The sequence below is a fragment of the Belonocnema kinseyi genome, chromosome 4 (assembly GCF_010883055.1).
Source record: "Belonocnema kinseyi isolate 2016_QV_RU_SX_M_011 chromosome 4, B_treatae_v1, whole genome shotgun sequence".
Lineage (NCBI taxonomy): Eukaryota > Metazoa > Arthropoda > Insecta > Hymenoptera > Cynipidae > Belonocnema > Belonocnema kinseyi.
The window spans coordinates 77,232,827-77,250,984 of NC_046660.1; the positions used below are offsets into that span (position 1 = coordinate 77,232,827).

An 18,158-nucleotide genomic window follows, 5' to 3' on the forward strand; every position below is an offset into this window, starting at 1 on the left:
TTACGATTGCATTTTTAATGCTATAGAACTGCATTAAAAATGCAGCACGAAGAATTTGTAATGCCTACGCCAATGACTCACGCTGGGTCTGGGAAACTTGACTTGAAACTTCTGATGTCAGCCCCTACATGTACACCAATTTTCAACCTTATCCGAGACACGTAAGTTAACTGCCAAAAATTCGCACCTTTGACAGGTCGCCACAGGTGAACGCATCCACTCACACCGGCCAGGCACCCATTTTTACGTTCCTCATCATCAGACGAACATCTCATGTGAAAATTGGCCTTATCCGTATCACGCTCCCATTTACGTTGTGAGCCGATGGTCTATAAGTGGGCGAGAGAGAAGCGCTTCCGGCTTAGCGGAGCAACTCAACAACAACGCAGGAGTGTATGAAAAAAGCGGGTAGTACCTCGGGGGTTAATCGTATCGTCTGCTTCAGTCATTTTCAGTCTGTTGCAAAAATACCACAGGACATTCACCTCAGTTCCCTTTTAGTCACTCAGTGATTAGTTTATGCGCCTTAGGAAAATCTCGAAAGAGGACAAGAGGAAGCGTTTATCTTTCGAAGAGAAAAATAAATTTTTAGCCGAAGTTAAATCACGTGCCATAAAAAAACGTCAATTCTGAAAAAATATAGTATCTCTCAAAGCATGTAAAGTAGCGGTCAAAACTATTTTGAAGGATCTTTTTTGACTGAATAATTTCTCTTAATTTGAATGATCTCAAAGCTAAAAAAATTATCTTCAAAGGGTTTATTGCTCTCGAAATCCTCTATAAAATCAGCTTAGGATGAGCCAAATTGTGTATTTTTTAAGTCGATATTACAAAAATAGTGTAAATTTCAATGTTTTCTTAATAGTTCAATAACTTCCAAAAAATCAACATTTTTAATGTTATTGGGCTTATTTTGAAGCTATTTTTTCACCGTATCATAGCAGCTTATGAGTATAAATCGCGAAAATTTCCTTATCGAATCACAAGGACTTGCAGTTGTAATAAAAAAGTTGGAAAAATTTGAAAACATATTATCTCTACGCAAATAAAAATAAAAATAAAATAAATATATAATTTAAAGAAATTTCATAGAAACTTAATTATGATATGTTTCATATATTCTACAAAAATATTTTTGTCACCACAAAGAGTATTGAAATTTTTCCAACTTTTGTATTACAACTGCAAGTCCTTGTAATTCGATAACGCAATTTTCGCGATTTATACTCATAAGCTGTTATGATACTGTGAAAGAATAGTTTCAAAATGAGCACAAGAACATTGAAAAATTTTGATTATTTTAGAAGTTATTGAACATTTCAGAAAACATTGAAATTTACACTATTTTTGCAATATCTTCTTAAAAACACGCCATTTGGCTTCATCCTGGACGCATTTTGTACATAATTTCGAGAGCAATCAAACATTCAAAACGAAATTTTTGTAGCTCTGACATAATTAAAATTAAGAGAACCTAGTCAGTCAACAAAAAATGCATAAAAAATACTTTTGAGAGCTACTGCGTACAAGGCGGTGATAACAAAAATATCTTTGATAAAACGTTTAAAGTTTACCTTTGTTTCAGACAAATTGAATGCATATCATTCATAAGGTAGAAAAGTTTTGTTTTGAGGTTATGTTTACAGTATTAAACCTTTTTCGAAGATAATGTTTATTGAAACCCATACTGAAAGTATTCTTTCATTAAGTTATATATACTAAGTGAATCAAATTGAATAAATTAAAAAAAATAATTATATAATTCAAAGTGCAGAAAATAATTCTCTTAAATACCAAATTTCAAGTTTTGAAAAACTATGATAATTCTAATGTTGACTGTGAGGTTATCTAGATATTTTTGTCGTTTAAAAAGCCCACAAAAACATTTTCACGTTCATTCTGACATTATAATTTAATTTAATTCAAATAATTTTAAATTACATACTTGAAGACTTGAACAATTAAAAATTAAAAGCGTTTGAGGTGGAAAATTTTTTACGCAAATTAATTATATTTGACCATTTATTACTTATAAAAATATTTAGAAGTTCTGAAAAAACTTCAAAAATATTTTAAATTGGAAAAAATTTAAAACAACTTCTAGATTTCTCAAAATTTGGTAATAAAATTTCAAAGCTTTTAAAGGATTTTTTAATTATTTGAAATGAAAATAATTTAACTTCTAATTTACAGCTTAAAATTGCTGAAAATAATAAAATTTTCAACATTATAAGTTCATTGATTGATTCTTAACTTAGAGCATTGCAAATGATAACGTGGGTTTATAATTTTGGAATTTAATCTGAATATTTGAATTCTATCATTCATAGAAGTTAAAAATTCTAAATTTGAGTTGATCTGCATCTCATTTAACCTTGTTTATTTGGAAAGTATTACTTTACTACTTCCCTAGCGGACTGAGTGAACGGAAAGGATACTCTACACTACAGAGTATCCTCATAGTATCCTTTCCGTAACGTGCAACAAAAACTAAGAAAAAAAGCAAGATCAACTTTTAAATTGATGAAATTCGTATTCTACGTTAAAATTCCCATTAGAAGGTCACGGAGTAATCGCAATAGTTTTTTTTGCAACTTACTGCTACTTACAGATGATGCGTTTGAAATGTAGCAATCAACAGGCGTCATAGGTTTTATATTTTTTAAACTGTTTACCGTTATGAAAAAAACTATTGCGATTACTCCGTGAACTTCTAATGGAATTTTTTACACAGAATCAGATTTTCACCAATTTAAAAGTTAGTCTTTCTATTTTTTTAAAGTTTTTGTTGCATGATACGAAAGGGTTAATATGTGGATACTATGAGGATACTCGATAGAGAATCCATTCCGTTCACGTTCCGTTGTAAAAAAAACTGCAAAATACATATGTTAGAATCTTATTTAATAAAAATAATTATATTATTCAATTATTACTTTTTATCAAAATCGATGATCTGATTAAAAAGTCCCAATGGGCACAACATTTGGCGACGTCTTTGCGACATCGTTACGATATTTTTACGACAACTTTACGACATCCTATGTCCATGCCATAACGGTGTATTTACGATATCATAAAGACATCGTCAGATTATACGACATCTTCACGATATCGTAAAGACATCTTAACAACATGGACATAGGATGTCGTAAAGGTGTCGTAAAGATATCTTAACAATGTCGTAAAGACGTCGCCAAATTTTGTGCCCACTGGGGTGGTCGATTCGAGCGTTGCGACCCAGTCTAGCCACTGGCCAGTCAGTTTGTTTCCGTGAAACAGCAGTGTCGACTTGAGGCGGACTAGACAGAAGATAACGGTACCGGAAATTAACATGAATTTTATGATAATACGCAGACCACAAAGCATCAATCTTTCGTTAATAAATAATCATAAATAAGTGGCTTCTGTATCGTTCTGCGGCTTAGATATCAGAAAAACTGATCTAAAAAAACAAAATTTATCTCTTTATAAAGAACAGTGTTTGTGAACGCAAAACAATGATTGTGAATATTTCACTAAAGAATATTGGCATACGTAGAGGATGAACTCGCAAAGGAAAATGAGAGTTTGTGTAGTAGGCGCAGGCGCTGCTGGATTGTGTGCTCTTCGACATTTTGCGGCAAATTTAAATGAATTTGAAATAGAAGCGTTCGAAAAAATGGAAAAAATAGGAGGAACTTGGATTTATAATGAAAAAACAGGATTTGATGTGAAAGGTTTGCCGATTCACTCCAGCATGTATCGAAATCTCAGGTTGGTATAAATGTAAAATAATTTAAGATTATATAATTTCTAATTTCATAAGGAAATGAATATATCATAATATCGGGAAATAACATGTTGATTAGTGCTCCGCGCTTGACCTGTTAAATATGTTCACAATATGTATCATTTCTACGTTAAACAGTTGAGACATTTAACCTGTATTATTTTTTTACATTCTCATCCTAATAAGATGGTATTGATTATATGTAAAATTTCATTTTGTCCGTTTTCATCAAATCTCCACGTTCTGAGACCCACTGAGTCAGAAATCCGATTTTTACGAAGGGGTTTGTCTGTCCGTCTGTCTGTAGTCTGTATTCTGTAGGCACCATAACTTTAGAAAAATTGATCAGATTGGATTTTTCTTTGGCATAATTTTTGAAGGCCTAAAAAGAAAGAACAAGTTCGTGAACCAGCTATTTTATATGAAAATTCAAAAAGTGACCACGTTTTAAAAATTTTTGAAACCACACTTTTTTAAGATTTCAGAATTCTATGAACGGTTATTCATAGTACTCAGAAACTCAAACAATTTATTCTAATGACTTTTTTCTATACTGCTATACTAAGAAGTTAAGTTAATGCACATGAAGAGGTAGCTCATTCCGCTCCAGAAGAGTGGTTCATTCCGCCCCATATTACACTTTTTAGTCAAATCGAAATTTCACCGATTTCGGTTTCACAATTATATATAAATATGTTGAAAACTTAAGTTTTAATAAATAAGCTATCTTAATAACCATTGAAACAAAATCTAATATGTGATTTTGTGTGATTCTTCAACTTTGTAAACAAATGAAAAAATAGCAGAATACAGGCTTTAAAATGTTTACTTTCGTTTTTTACAATATTATTCAACATTAAGCGAAAAAAGAAAAAAAAAGAAGTTTGATAACGTTCTTCCTGATATTAATACAAAAACAGTTACAAAAGAAACGATAGCTTACCAGAAAATCGAATGGCTCATCTTGCCCCCTATATGCTCATCTCGTCCCACCCTACCCTACACGTCTAGCCGGTCAAGCGCGGAGCAATAATTTTGTTTGTACAATTTTTAGAACCAATTTACCTTGCGAAATAATGAATTTCCCTGATTATCGGAAAATGAAAGGGGATAAGTCTAGTACTGTAACGCATCAACAAGTTCTAGCTTATTTGAAAGACTACGCTAAGCATTTTCAGCTTTGTCAATTCATTCAGGTAAGAAGAAATAATTATAACAAAAAAATATAATTAATATTGATAATATCTGATCAATTATGTTTCTTCTAGTTTAACACGCTAGTGGAACATGTTCAACCAGAACTAATTGAAACTGATAAAAAGTTTACCATCTGGAAAGTGCAAGTTAAAAATTTGGAAACAAACCAAGTATTCCAGAAACAATTTGATGTAATCATTATTTGCGCAGGGTAGGTTTCATTATATGTAAAAATATAATTTTCTATTTACTCTTATCAGATGAAAATGAAATGTTTTTATTTATATCTACTCCTAGACAATACTTCGATCCAAATATACCTGTCATAGCAGGTATAATAACATTTCCTGGACAAATTTTGCATAGTCATTCCTACAGAAAGCCTGAAGAATTTTCAGAAAAATCAATTGTAATTCTTGGTGCTTCTGCTTCTGGTATTGATATAGGTATAGAATTATGTGATAAAGCTAAACAGGTTTACTTGAGTCATTACGGAAAGAGGTTAGCATGAACCTTTTAAATTATAAAAAGGAAAAATTTCTTATTTCCGTTATTTGACTTTCATTAAACTGATTTTCCAGAATAGTCAGTATTTTACCATCAAATTTAACTCAAGTCGCAGCAATTAACAAGGTAGAAGGAAATTCAGTATTTTTTGACGATGGTAATTCCGTAATCGCTGATACGATCATTTACTGTACAGGATATTCAATATCCTTTCCATTTTTGGACCCAAGTTGTGGAATAACAGTAGATGAAAATTACGTTTCTCCGATTTATCAGCATATGATCAATATCAAATATCCAACCATGTGTTTTTTTAGTTTGAATAATAAGATAGTACCGTTTCCAATGTTTCATATGAAGGTAAAGTATAACTTAATGATTACTATTTTATCGTTACACAATTAATTTATTGATACTGCACTGAAACCTGGATTTAAGAAACCTGGATTTACGACATTCCTAGAATTTCAGTAGCCTCAGCGCGTTATTTGCGTCAGATGTTATCATGCGTCCAAATACAACAGAAATGGTTCAAGCGGCCCTGAATGTTTACGTTTGGATTCCCTGGATTTAGGATCAAGGCCACTGCAAGCCATTCCCGAAATCGTTCTTAAATCCCAGTTTCAGTGTACTAATAAATTATTATTAAATCTTTGTGTTTTTTTTTACCAGGCGCAGTATTTTTTGGCTTTACTCAAAGGAAGAGCTAGTTTACCGTCAAAGGAAGAAATGCTTGAAGATTCAAAATGTAAAACAGAGAAGAAAAGACATGCTCATGTTTTAGGTGCACAGCAATGGGCTTACCATAATAATTTAGCCCAAGCTGGGGGATTCAATCCCCTTCCACCTTTTTATCAAGTCGGTTATGACGCTTGGTCAAAATTGAGAGCATCTAATTTATGGCATTATAAGGATTATAAGTTAGTTATAGCCGATGACGATAAAAGTGTGGAAATAACTTTGCAACAATAATAATGTCTTATTTTGGCTGTATTTATTTTATTTAATTATAATGTTTGGAAGTTGATATTGTAAATAACTTATTAACAATAGAAACCATTTGTAAAATAAATTAACCAAATTACGAGTACATTAAATGAGTCAGTTTTATGATAACTCTTTCTCAGAAACATTTTAAAAGTTTAGAGATATGGCCAATAAGTATTGGACATCAACTGTCATTCAGTAAGACGCAAAACTGAATCGGGCGGATAGTGATAATTTTTTAAGTGAATTGTACAGGTGGTAGTTTTAATACGGATCAAAAGGGCACGGGCTTTTCCCCGTTCCCAAAAATGTCTCGCAGTCATTGAAATTGAAGAGCAATTAAAGCACTTCGAATTTACCTCTTTTGAATTGTAAGCTTTTAAAATTAAAGCATAAAACATTTTTTAATAAGAAATTTTTAATTTAAACGATCAATAATTCATACGCATAAAATAGAAGCTTTTAACACTTTTCCCGTAACTTTTTGTGTTAAGTGCCATTAAAATGCAAAATATTAAATCTTTTACATTTATAAACTGAAAAGTTCAATTATTTCTTGTTAAAAATAATACGCCAAACTTTAATTTTAATGATCTAAGTTAAAACGAATCCTCCTTTTCAACTTACATTTAAAAATAGTGAATCTAAAACATATCCCTCTTCCAACCCTGGCGGACCTTTAATTTCTGCGACATTTACAAAGTCTGTGTCGCGTTTTTAATAACCTAATGGTACAGCCTGATAGACGGCGACGAAAATAATTAATGATAATACATTTGTCAATCACCAGAATCTTAAATTGCCTTTTCGCAATTTGATTAATTAATTTGATGAACATTAGTTACAGCATGTTTCCTACCATAATATATTTATAAAGTAACGGTATATTATTAACAGAGGCATTACAAATAAAGGTTTTCAAACGAAAATTATTAATGAATCAAAAACTTTCCAAACAATTCTCTTTTTTCAAAAAAAAATTTCAACCCCATTCTCTTTTATCAAAGTGCCTTTATTCTATACTGAAAACAGGTTTAAGAAAACCTGTGATATTTAAGGCACATGCGTTTTAATTTATTCCTAGTCAAAAATAAACCTACGTTCTTTTTTAAGTCAAAAATGGGTCTATATTTAACTTCAAATCGAACTTAAATTAAGGTGAAGCAAAGATAATCAGTAACACAAACTACCACTTTTTCTGTGTAATTATTCTCGATTCCATATCTTTTAGTTAAAAGTATTTTTCGAGCGGGATACATTTTTTTATTATTAATTCATAATATATATTGTTTATTAAATTATCTATATATCATATTGTAAATTTAAATAATTTATTTTAGAATAATAGCACACTTTATTCTTAATATTCTTAGAATTACATAGATTTACGATAAGATAAGCTTATAATTATTGACTTACGTAAATATAATGAACATTGAATAATAGGGAAAAGAGTGCCAGGAATATTTCTCACTCCTAATCGTCAGTCTGATGAAAATGCGGGTTTAACTGTCACCGAGAAAATGAAGCCTTCAATTTATTTGATGTGCTTGAAATTAAGCTTTACATTATCGACTACAATAATAAAAAAGATTACGTAAAGTTAATTTTGGATGCTCATGACTTTCACAGGCCTTCATTCTTCAGGAGTATTCATTTTTCCGGTAGTCAAAGTAAGTATTATAGTTCCAATAAATATTATAACAGGAGAATTTAAAAAAAAAATTATGTATGAACCCAATTGGAAATCCATTTACGTTGAAAATTAATACGATTCTAGTTAAATGTTATAATGAATCTATTTTGTAAGAATTTAATAGATAAAAAATGGCGAACTGGGTACCACCATCACTTCTCTTTTCAAAGCGGGAAAATTTATTACACGAAAATAGAGGCGAGCTAAATGGAAATGTTCTACTTACAGCAATAGCAGTAGTAAGATATATAAATTATTATGTAAAATTAAAAAACCAGTACATTATATTTGATATTTATTTATAAATTGACATATCTGTTAAAAGTCGGAGCACCGATATTTGAGAGGCTACTTTCATAATTTAATGCGTGCTCTTGAAGAGGCTGCCAATTTTACAACAAAAGAACCAGAAGTCACAGAAAAATATGGATCTTGGAATGAGAAAAATAAAACTTGGTCGGGGGCCATTGGTCTAATTGTAAACGGGAAAGTGGATTTGATAACATCTTGGATTGTAATGGATCCACAAAGATTGCTTTATGTGGATACTGTGCCTCTAAAAACAACTGAATTGGGCCTTTGGATAAAAAAGCCGATGAAGGAAAATATAATCTCATTGAATGATTTCACCAAGGTGAGTATTTTTTAGATCAAATAAAAAACGTAATATAACTAAGAAATTGTTATTGGGATGACTTCTTATGATCAATTTTATTATTTAACGTTACAACCATTCACCCTTAGAGATTGGGCAACTATTATTGTTCTTTTCTTAGCTGCAAATTTTCTTCTTACATTCATAAACATAAAAAAACAAAAATCACAATCGTTTTTTTGTTGAAGATTTTTTCTTTATTTGGGGAAGTTACTGCAGACAAAGTTTGCCCGGTAATTATTCCCATGCTAAATAGATTATTATGAAAACAGTGTTTTTATAATGGAATCTTAATTTTTAGAATTTCCAAAGAGGGCATCAGTACAAATGGTTTATTATTCGATTTTACTTTTTTTATATTCTCAGTATATTCTGCATGTTTGGTAAGTGGAATCACACTTTTGGAATTAAATCTACCATTTCAAACCTTAAAACGTTTTGTGAATGATGGGTCTTACAAATTATATGTCATAAGAGATGCATCGGATTATGATTTCTATCGAGTTAGTATATCTTACATTTTTATAAGAATAATTTTCATTTTTTTCCCTATTGCTCTCATATTCTTTCATATACTGCATCTTTTAGAATGTAAAAAAGACTTTGTGGAAAAAAATGAATCGATTGATGATGGAGAGAAATGATCTGCCTAAGACTCCGTATGATGCTTGGACCATGGTAAACTACAGAACACTGTTGTTTCTTTTCCAGAAATTCCTTATTAAATTAGTACAATATCTTTTCAGATGTGTAGAAAAAAAGTAGCATTTTTGGCAGTGATTTGCTTTTTGTACCACTAAAAAGTAAAAAAAAAGTGCCCTTTGATAAAAATTAGAACCGGAAGGTACACTACATTTGTCATGATCTTGCGCAAAGACAGTCCATACACGAAAGTTATAAACTATTAGTGAGTATTAAAATATTCAATATTTTCAAGCTACTTTCTCTATAATAAAAATTATTTGTTTCAGTCTTTAAAAAGTCCGAGATTCTGGGGTTTTGGATCATATTGATTCTAAATTCTGTAGTAGGAAGATTGTTTTCACCTCAGTTTCCACAGAATCTATCAAATATAAGTCCTCTTTTATGTATCGTTATGGAGTAATTTAAAAATAATGATTAATTTCGTCAAGCAGCTGAAACAAAGAACCGAATAAGCAGATTACTTTCAAATGATCTGTAACTTTTTGTGCAATAAAATAGATACAAAAAAATACGTAACATCAGGAAGTTGTCTTTCGTTTATGAATACGAGTAATTAAAAAAAAAATTATATTATTTTGGTCAGAGAAATCTCTCTATGTATCTATATATTTGGGCTAAATTCTGGTAACAGGGTTTATCAGCTATAGCATAACGCAAAAATTATTTCTCTCTTTCGAGTATATTATTAAAAGAATAATGTTTAAACCATAAAATAATCTTTCATATACTAGACTTTAATGTTTGGAATTTCAAACCAGGATGTCTTTTCCAATAATTTATTGTTCGAGTTTCCTTTTTGTTTTTTTTTGCATCATCCATTCACATTGCCTGTTTTTTGACAGTAGATCTTATAAATATAAGCAGTTATTCAAGATTCCGTAGACGATGATTTCATACTTGTCATTAAGCCGGATTTTTTTGGCGACATTACTCTTTTACACGGTCGTGTGGATTGTTTGTTTCGGATAAGAAATAGCGTAAGTTTGTGTACTGGGTGATTTTTAGAAGATGAAGTCAACTTTCAAATAATCCCTGTCTGAAACTTCTATTACCAATAGTTTATAACATATAAATTTGTTAATTAAGGGTGCGACTTCGCTGAGTAAATATTCAGTGTAATGTAATCAATTTTCATTGTTGTAAAAAAAAGATATCCACTTTCTCTTTTTAGATGCTAAGGGTTAGTGCATCTTCAACAAAAAAAAAAGTTTGCCGATTAAAAAATCTTTTTTAGCAACCAATTGTTATACACAATCATTTTGACCATGTTTCTTGTTTAAAAAATCTGAAAAAAGGGAAAACCCGAAGTCCGACAGATGTCAATTATTTTTTATCAATTTTATATCTGCAACAGTTTTATTGCAAAAGAATATTTTTTAAACAATTTTCATTAAAATTATTTCATAATAAAGCTAAATAATTTTCTAAATGCTCAAAAAGTATGAAACATAATGTTTAGCTCATTAATAATAAAAGTTTGATCATTAAAGTATTTTCATTTGGAATTATATTATATTGTTTGTACGAAATATTTAAACAATATTTTTCACAAAAAAAAAAACTATTGCAGATAGAAAAAAAATAGATGAAAATTTAATTTCGATTTTTTTAATTCGACAAACACTTTATCTTGAAGCACTGTCCCTCAGTCGATTCGCCACATGACAACTTCCACTGAATGTATTACTTTAAAAAATATTATTATTTAAGCAACAACATGATCCACTCACCTCCCACCCTGCCAATTTTTGTTTCTTAATGCAAAAAAATATTTTTACACTCAGGAGACTTTCCACTTCATGGGTCTATAAAGAGAAAATTTATACATTTTTTAAAGCCATGGAAATTACTCACTAGATACGTCATTTACTCGAGGAAGGCGCACACTTAATTAACAAATTCACATTTCATAATCTATTGGCCGTAGAAGCTACGATGAGAGCTCATTCGAAAACTTATTTTATATTTTTACTGAAAGACCAGCTTACAGCATAGGGGTCTAAAATCTAAATAACCAAATTAATAAAGTTAATGTTACACAGCAAATGTCGTTGGTTTGCAAAATACTAACTGAGGGTTTATAATAAATGCATCATTTTTTATTAACAATTTTATTGTTATAAACGTTAGTCTGAGATTTTGCATTTATTTCGCATATTTATAAAGTGAATTTCGTCTGTAACTCAATTTATAGTAATATACAAGAATTATAAAAATAAAAGGAATTATATTGCTCATAGTTATAAACAAATAATACCGCCACAAAGTACTATGGATGTATTCACTATGGCTATATTTATTTTGGCTCATTTTATGAGCATTTTTCTTCCTCATAAGAATTAAATAAATTTGGTTCTTCCTGCAGGGAGGTTTTTCTCTGAAAAAAAAGAAAAAAATGGTTACTTTTAATATTTTTTAAGCTATCTTTCAGTCTTATCGACAAATATTATTTTTAGGAAGTCAGAATGCACAACAAAATAATCGATATGTTCGGTTACCATTAACAACTTTTTAAGTTAGTTTAGTGCTATATTCCAAATTAAAACAAAAGTTTTCTTCATAGAACAATGTGACTTCTTTTTAACTTTCAAACTCACAATAAATTTATCAAGAGTTGGCATCGAATGTTCGTCAATAGATCAATCCACGTGTCTCAAAGACACGAACAATTTAAAGCCAGTACTGTTATATTCCCAATATCAAAATCCCCTTATAAAGAAGGTAATGAAGTTGTTAAACATTTTTTAAACGATATCTGTAGGTGTAGGTCATGAAATATTCTTCAAATAAATAACGATACGTTTTGAAGACGCGAACAAATATATCATATACATTAATGTTTTATTACCAATATCTACGGATATTCCGGAATAGTTCGTTGATATTTTATGAATAATGTGATTGTTATAAGCAAACGGCATAAACAAATTCTCTGTTTGTGCAATTTTTTTAAATTTTTAGGTACTTTTTTGGAAATTTTTGTTCGTTAGTTTGCGATAATATCTGGGAACAAAAAAATGACATTTTATGAAAAATGTAATTGTTATAAACAAATTCGCAATATATGCCTCATAGAATATCTTCTGCATATAAAATAATGTAAAACATTTTTTAAAAATAGTTGACTTTAAATGAAGAAGAAAAAGATCTCCTATAGCAGAAAAAAAAGTTTTGGCTAAAAAGAGTTCGAAAAATGTACCATGTTATGCACATGGATGCAACTTTTAATTGACTTACATTGCGAATTTCTCTATAATAATTATATTTTTCCAAAAGTGTCAATGTACTGCTCTGAAATATTACTGGGAAACTTATTGAACAAATTTTTTTTAAGTACCTAAAACTTTCAAAAATTGCTTAAACTCTGCATTGGTTTATATTACTTCTTTATGAAAGTGAAAAACATACGTTCAATTAGTTGTATAATGCTTGTACATAACTTAAAATCGGATTTCAGACAAAGGTCACTTTATAAATATTTAAAATCATTACAACATCACAGAATGCTATTATAACAATACAATTGCTAATAATAAATTATAAATTTTTATCAATTCTGAGTAAGTATTTTGCGAATATACATATATCGATTACACATTAATTAAATTTATTTACCTTACATTGAAAAAAAATTTTAATCGGTTGCAAATTTAAGTTGGAATATTATTTTGAACATTTTTTCGTCCTATGTTCACACAATGGGCTGGGTGACGTGACATACGACCACAACACTTAATCAGAATATCCCCTCATTTTATGGCCATCCTCAATGATAATGTATCCAACTATAGATACATTTTTATGGAGGATGACCTGACATTTTATGAAAAGTATTATGCGAAAATAGTGACAATTATACATTGTTATTTGGAATTAACGTTGATAAATTGATTTTTAACTATAAAAGATCTTCGAACGTATGAAATGATTTATTTTTTATTTTTCACTTAAAACAGCAAATTCGGAAGTAGGGGCAGGAAACGTGTGGGTCATAATTTGAAGTGATTTTTGGAATTCTGAACTCCAAAATATTGAACTCTTTTCTTGAATATTATCGTTTTGAACTAAATATAAGTTATATTATCTGTTAATTTCAAACATTAAAAAATGTTGTTAATATAATTAAGCAATTTTTCATTTTGAATTTGCAGTTTGGGATAGGTGGGTTATAAGGAATTTTGCCTGATTTTTTGTTTATATTTTCTAAACAAAGTCATACACTAAAATAATAAACATCTAGTAAGTCTAGAGCAATTTCTATATTATTGTCTTAATAATTTTAGCAATATTTTAATATAATAATAATCATAGTAATAAAAAAGGTTCTAGGAAACGTTTATCATTTCATTGTACAAAAATTCAGAGAATCACAGGAGCTAACCTACGTTTATGAGATAATTTTCACTCAGATAAATTATCCAGAAGTTAAATATGAAGGGGTGTTACTATCCGGGAAATTGCAGCACTTTTAGCAATTTTATTTGGAAGTATTATTTTGTCTCTGGCTATATTAGTTTAAGAGAAAAGCCAAAGGAAAATGAAAAAATATGTCAATATAAAGTGATTCACTGTATAATTTATCGATCTAATTTTCAATAATACCGCATCATTATCTAAAAATCTATAGATTTAGGTCACTAATGGCAGTAGATTAATTGAAAGCATTTCCAACCAATTTGCTTTTTCACTATATAGAATTAATTTCACGAGATAAGATAATAACGTTAATTTACACGCAATAAATTATTATAAAATTTTGTTTAAAAAAAAGGATTGAGAGAATAGTAAAGTTAACCAAGTGAAAATATTATCTTTTCAAAAGGAGCTATTAAACATTATAAAATTAAATGAATTTTTGGAAATTTTTTATGTTTCTGAAGTTTATTTCGATAATAAGAGCAGTTAACGCGACCAAAGTAAATAAAACGGAGTATGTTAAAATCATCATGGATTTTTGTCATTTCTATCACTCAACATCATTGACGATAATAGATTTCACCAACCCTAAGCGTAAGTTTTTCTCCATGGAAAAATTAAAATCAAGCGTTGACAGCATTATAAGATAAAAGTAAATAATAACCTTATTATTAACTTCTATATTTAGATGCATTCCAAAAGAATGTAATTTTCAACGTAGCAAGAATGCTGTCGAAAGAAAAAATGATGACGTCAATAATATCATTAGAGGATCTAACTCCAATAAACTACTATAATAAACTCAGAGATCTTAAAAAAAATGAACAATCTTTGAATGTTATATTCATCACATCTATAAATTCTGCTCTAAAAATTAAGAATGCTGCGAAAAATGTTCCCCTGCACAAATCAATTAATTTACTATTCTTCATTGAAATTGATGAAAATCCCCTAACTGATGTTTGCACTTCACCTGTTGGAAATCCATTCGGATTGAGATTTGACACTTCGTTTTTTGTGAAATGTTATGATGATAATCACATCAGAGAATGGCATATGCGATATTGCAATGAAACGATTGTTCAGGAATGGGCTATTTGGGATAAAAAGTCAGGATTAATTGTAAAAACGAAAGAATCGTTGCATACAAATAAAGGGGTAAATGGTAGGGTTCTACGGATAGCGACAGTTAAGGTATTTTCTGACATTTTTGAGGATTATTACAGGTTCATATTTTAAAACCGAGAATTCAAGCTTTTGTCAAATGAATTAAAATTGAATTATACAAAATTCAAGATCTACTATATTCATGCTCCAAAAGCAGATCTAATTATATTTCGATATAAAAAAATATTACTTCTACTACTTCATCACCTCGATTATTATTATTTTTACACTTATTGGGATCAACCAGCTTTATCTATTTATGCAATCAATTTTTAACGGAGAATCACATTTTTAAATCTGATTTCATTTTATAGTTAAACGTTCAAACCAAACATTTTTTTTGCCAACTTTAGTTTGATTCTAATTATTGCTATAATTATTATCACGTTTGGTTCGTTTACTCCTCAACTCTGGTATATAAAACAGTTCACAAAAACCTTAATCTTATTTATAACGCAGCCACCCAAAAAAGTCTGTTTCCGGTTTGGGAGGTCAGACCATGTTTACTATATGTTTTTAGGGGTCGATATAATCTGAATCCGAGTTCCAAAAACACCCAGCACGTCAGAGTTTTGACATAGCCTTAAAAAACTTCATAAAATTTTGTTTCGTATCAGAGGTCGGACCATGTATACAATTAATTTATCTAATTATTTATATTTATTCTTAGTAAGCATTCCAAAAATTCAAATTTTGTTGCCAAAAGCCCTTTTAAGGACTATAATGATGTACAATTTTGATCTTGTGACCTTCTCGCGGTGTGCATCGTGTAGCTCTAATCCCAGATAAAAATTGTGCGACGCACAGTGCTCGCATGAGTGCAAGGCACGCTGTGTGAGACATAAAGCACGCATGCTTTTATCACCTGCCGTAATGCTGTGATGGGCAGGTAGAATGCGTGCGTAATCCGTCTTCTATCGCCATTACGGCGTACTTCACGTATAATTGCGTATGACAGGCTGTCTGCGACGCACGCGTGCGTCCATCCTGCCAACAGTTAATGATTAATCCCATCATAATCATTTAATTTAATCCTAGATATATTGTTAAATTGAAATATTTCAAATTCTCTCATATGAAGAAACAAAATGTAAAAATTGTCCAACTACTTTTTCTAACTGTTTATATTTAAATTATTTGTTTCTTAAATAATGTTGTAAGTAAAATTATAATTTTGACTTACTTATTTTTCAAAACTGCTATTTGTAATTTTAATAGCATAAAATTTAGAATTACTGTTTAGAAATTATTGAAAGTAATTGCAGAAATGCATCTTTAATGCTTAATCGAATTTTTCTAACTTTGAGTGCGTATTTTTAAAATAAATTAATCAATTTTTAATCTTTAATTGAATTTTGATCAACTTTATAATGATGTTCATACTTTCGTGTTTTATTATAATATAGCTAAAGTGAAGTGTTTGACGGTGTTGACGCTTTGCTTTTTTTTATACCAGTTCCTTGGATCAACGCAGTTTTGACGTCAATTACGTCCAAACATAACTACCAAACATAAATAAATAATAAAAACGATCATCTTTATTATTACTATGAGCAATTTTCCTAATTTGCATAAATAATCGGTTGTGTTTAACATTAAGCATACATTTAGAGTTCGCATGTCGCCGTCATGCGTGCAACCTTCACGCATGAGAGCGATATGCGTCGCGATTGACTGCGCATGTATGCTTGGGCGATAGCGCGGCTTGCGAGACAATCCGCACGATACGAGTCAATACGCGATCATCGTGCGAGCACACTGTTATCTGGGATGCTAAAGTTAAAACGTTTAATCGTTAAATAGCTTAGATTACGAGGTATTTTAAAGGTTATGTCGACACTCTGACATGCTAGGGTGTTTTGGACTTCGGATTCAGGGACCTCAAAAACATATAATAAATATGGTCTGAACCCCGGGCACGAACAAAAATTGTATAAGGTTTTTTTTTTGACGTTATGTCAGAACCCTGACATGCTGAGATCTTTTCTACTTCGAATTCAGATTCAGCGACCCCAAACACATATGATAACATGGTCTGACCCTCAGATTAAAAAAAATGTAATGAGGTTTTTTGAGGCCATGTCGGAACCCGGACGTTCCGGGGTTTTTTGAACCTCGCATTCAGATTCAGTGACCCAAAAAAAAATAAGAAACCTGGTCTGACCCCCAGACCTGGAAAAAGATACTCGAAAAAAAAACGTTTATGAGGTTTCTTAAAATTATGTGAGAACCCTGACGAGTTCGGGTTTTTTTGGACCTCGGATACGAATTTGGCGACCCAAAAAACATATAGTGAACATGGTCTGACCTCCAGACCCGGAAAAATGTTTTTTTTTGTGTGGCTGTGTAATTGAGTGTAAGGAAAAATGTTATTCTAGCACTCATATTTCGCTCAATGGAGAAATGGCAGTTTGACTGGATTTTTCGGTGATTTACTACTTGAACTTCAAAAAGCTATGAATTTTACAGTAGAGCATATTGAAGATACAGACACATATGGAGGCTGGAACGAAACAAGTAAAACTTGGACAGGAGCATTGGGGTTGGCAGTCACGGGGAAGGTCGATTTAGTAGTCGCTGATTACTCATACTTACCACAAAGAATTTGTTGTTTTGATTATACTATACCTCTAATCACAGTACAAAATTCCCTCTTTATCAAGCGATCTTTAAACAAATCAGGAGTAAGCTGGTACGGACACTTTCGGGTACGTGAAGAAAAATATATAAGACATATAAATAATGCAGAGATTATTTGGAAAAAATATATTTTCAGCCTTTCAGTTATAATATTTGGAGTTCAATAATATTGTTACTCCTAGTCATACCGATTCTACTTACATTCATGAAGATGCACGTTCCGGAATGGCTTGCAAAGTCCAAATGTATTTCTGATCATTTTCTGGATGTTTGGGCCATATTTTGTCAACAGGGCATATCAGGTAACATTCGCTGATGAATTATTTGTATGAACCCCTTCGCAGTAAGGCGAAAAGAAACATTTAGTAGTTCCAAAAATGTTTTCAACCAAAAACACTCTAGAATCATGTGATACA

General features: G+C 30.5%; 1 protein-coding gene across 2 annotated transcripts; it reads left to right on the forward strand.

Annotated features, from left to right (window-relative positions):
- The first annotated feature begins 3,239 nt into the window (after positions 1–3,239).
- Positions 3,240–6,474, forward strand: LOC117171638 (flavin-containing monooxygenase FMO GS-OX-like 2). 2 transcript variants are annotated; one of them, XM_033359126.1, is made up of 6 exons: positions 3,240–3,756; positions 4,827–4,968; positions 5,041–5,180; positions 5,267–5,470; positions 5,551–5,836; positions 6,149–6,474. In XM_033359126.1, exons 1-6 carry the CDS (start codon positions 3,545–3,547, stop codon positions 6,446–6,448), a joined length of 1,284 nt encoding a protein of 427 aa, XP_033215017.1. In that variant the 5' UTR covers positions 3,240–3,544; the 3' UTR covers positions 6,449–6,474. The 2 variants fall into 2 exon arrangements, with proteins under 2 accessions (XP_033215017.1, XP_033215018.1); XM_033359127.1 differs by having other exon boundaries at positions 5,551–5,602.
- Positions 6,475–18,158: the final 11,684 nt, after the last annotated feature.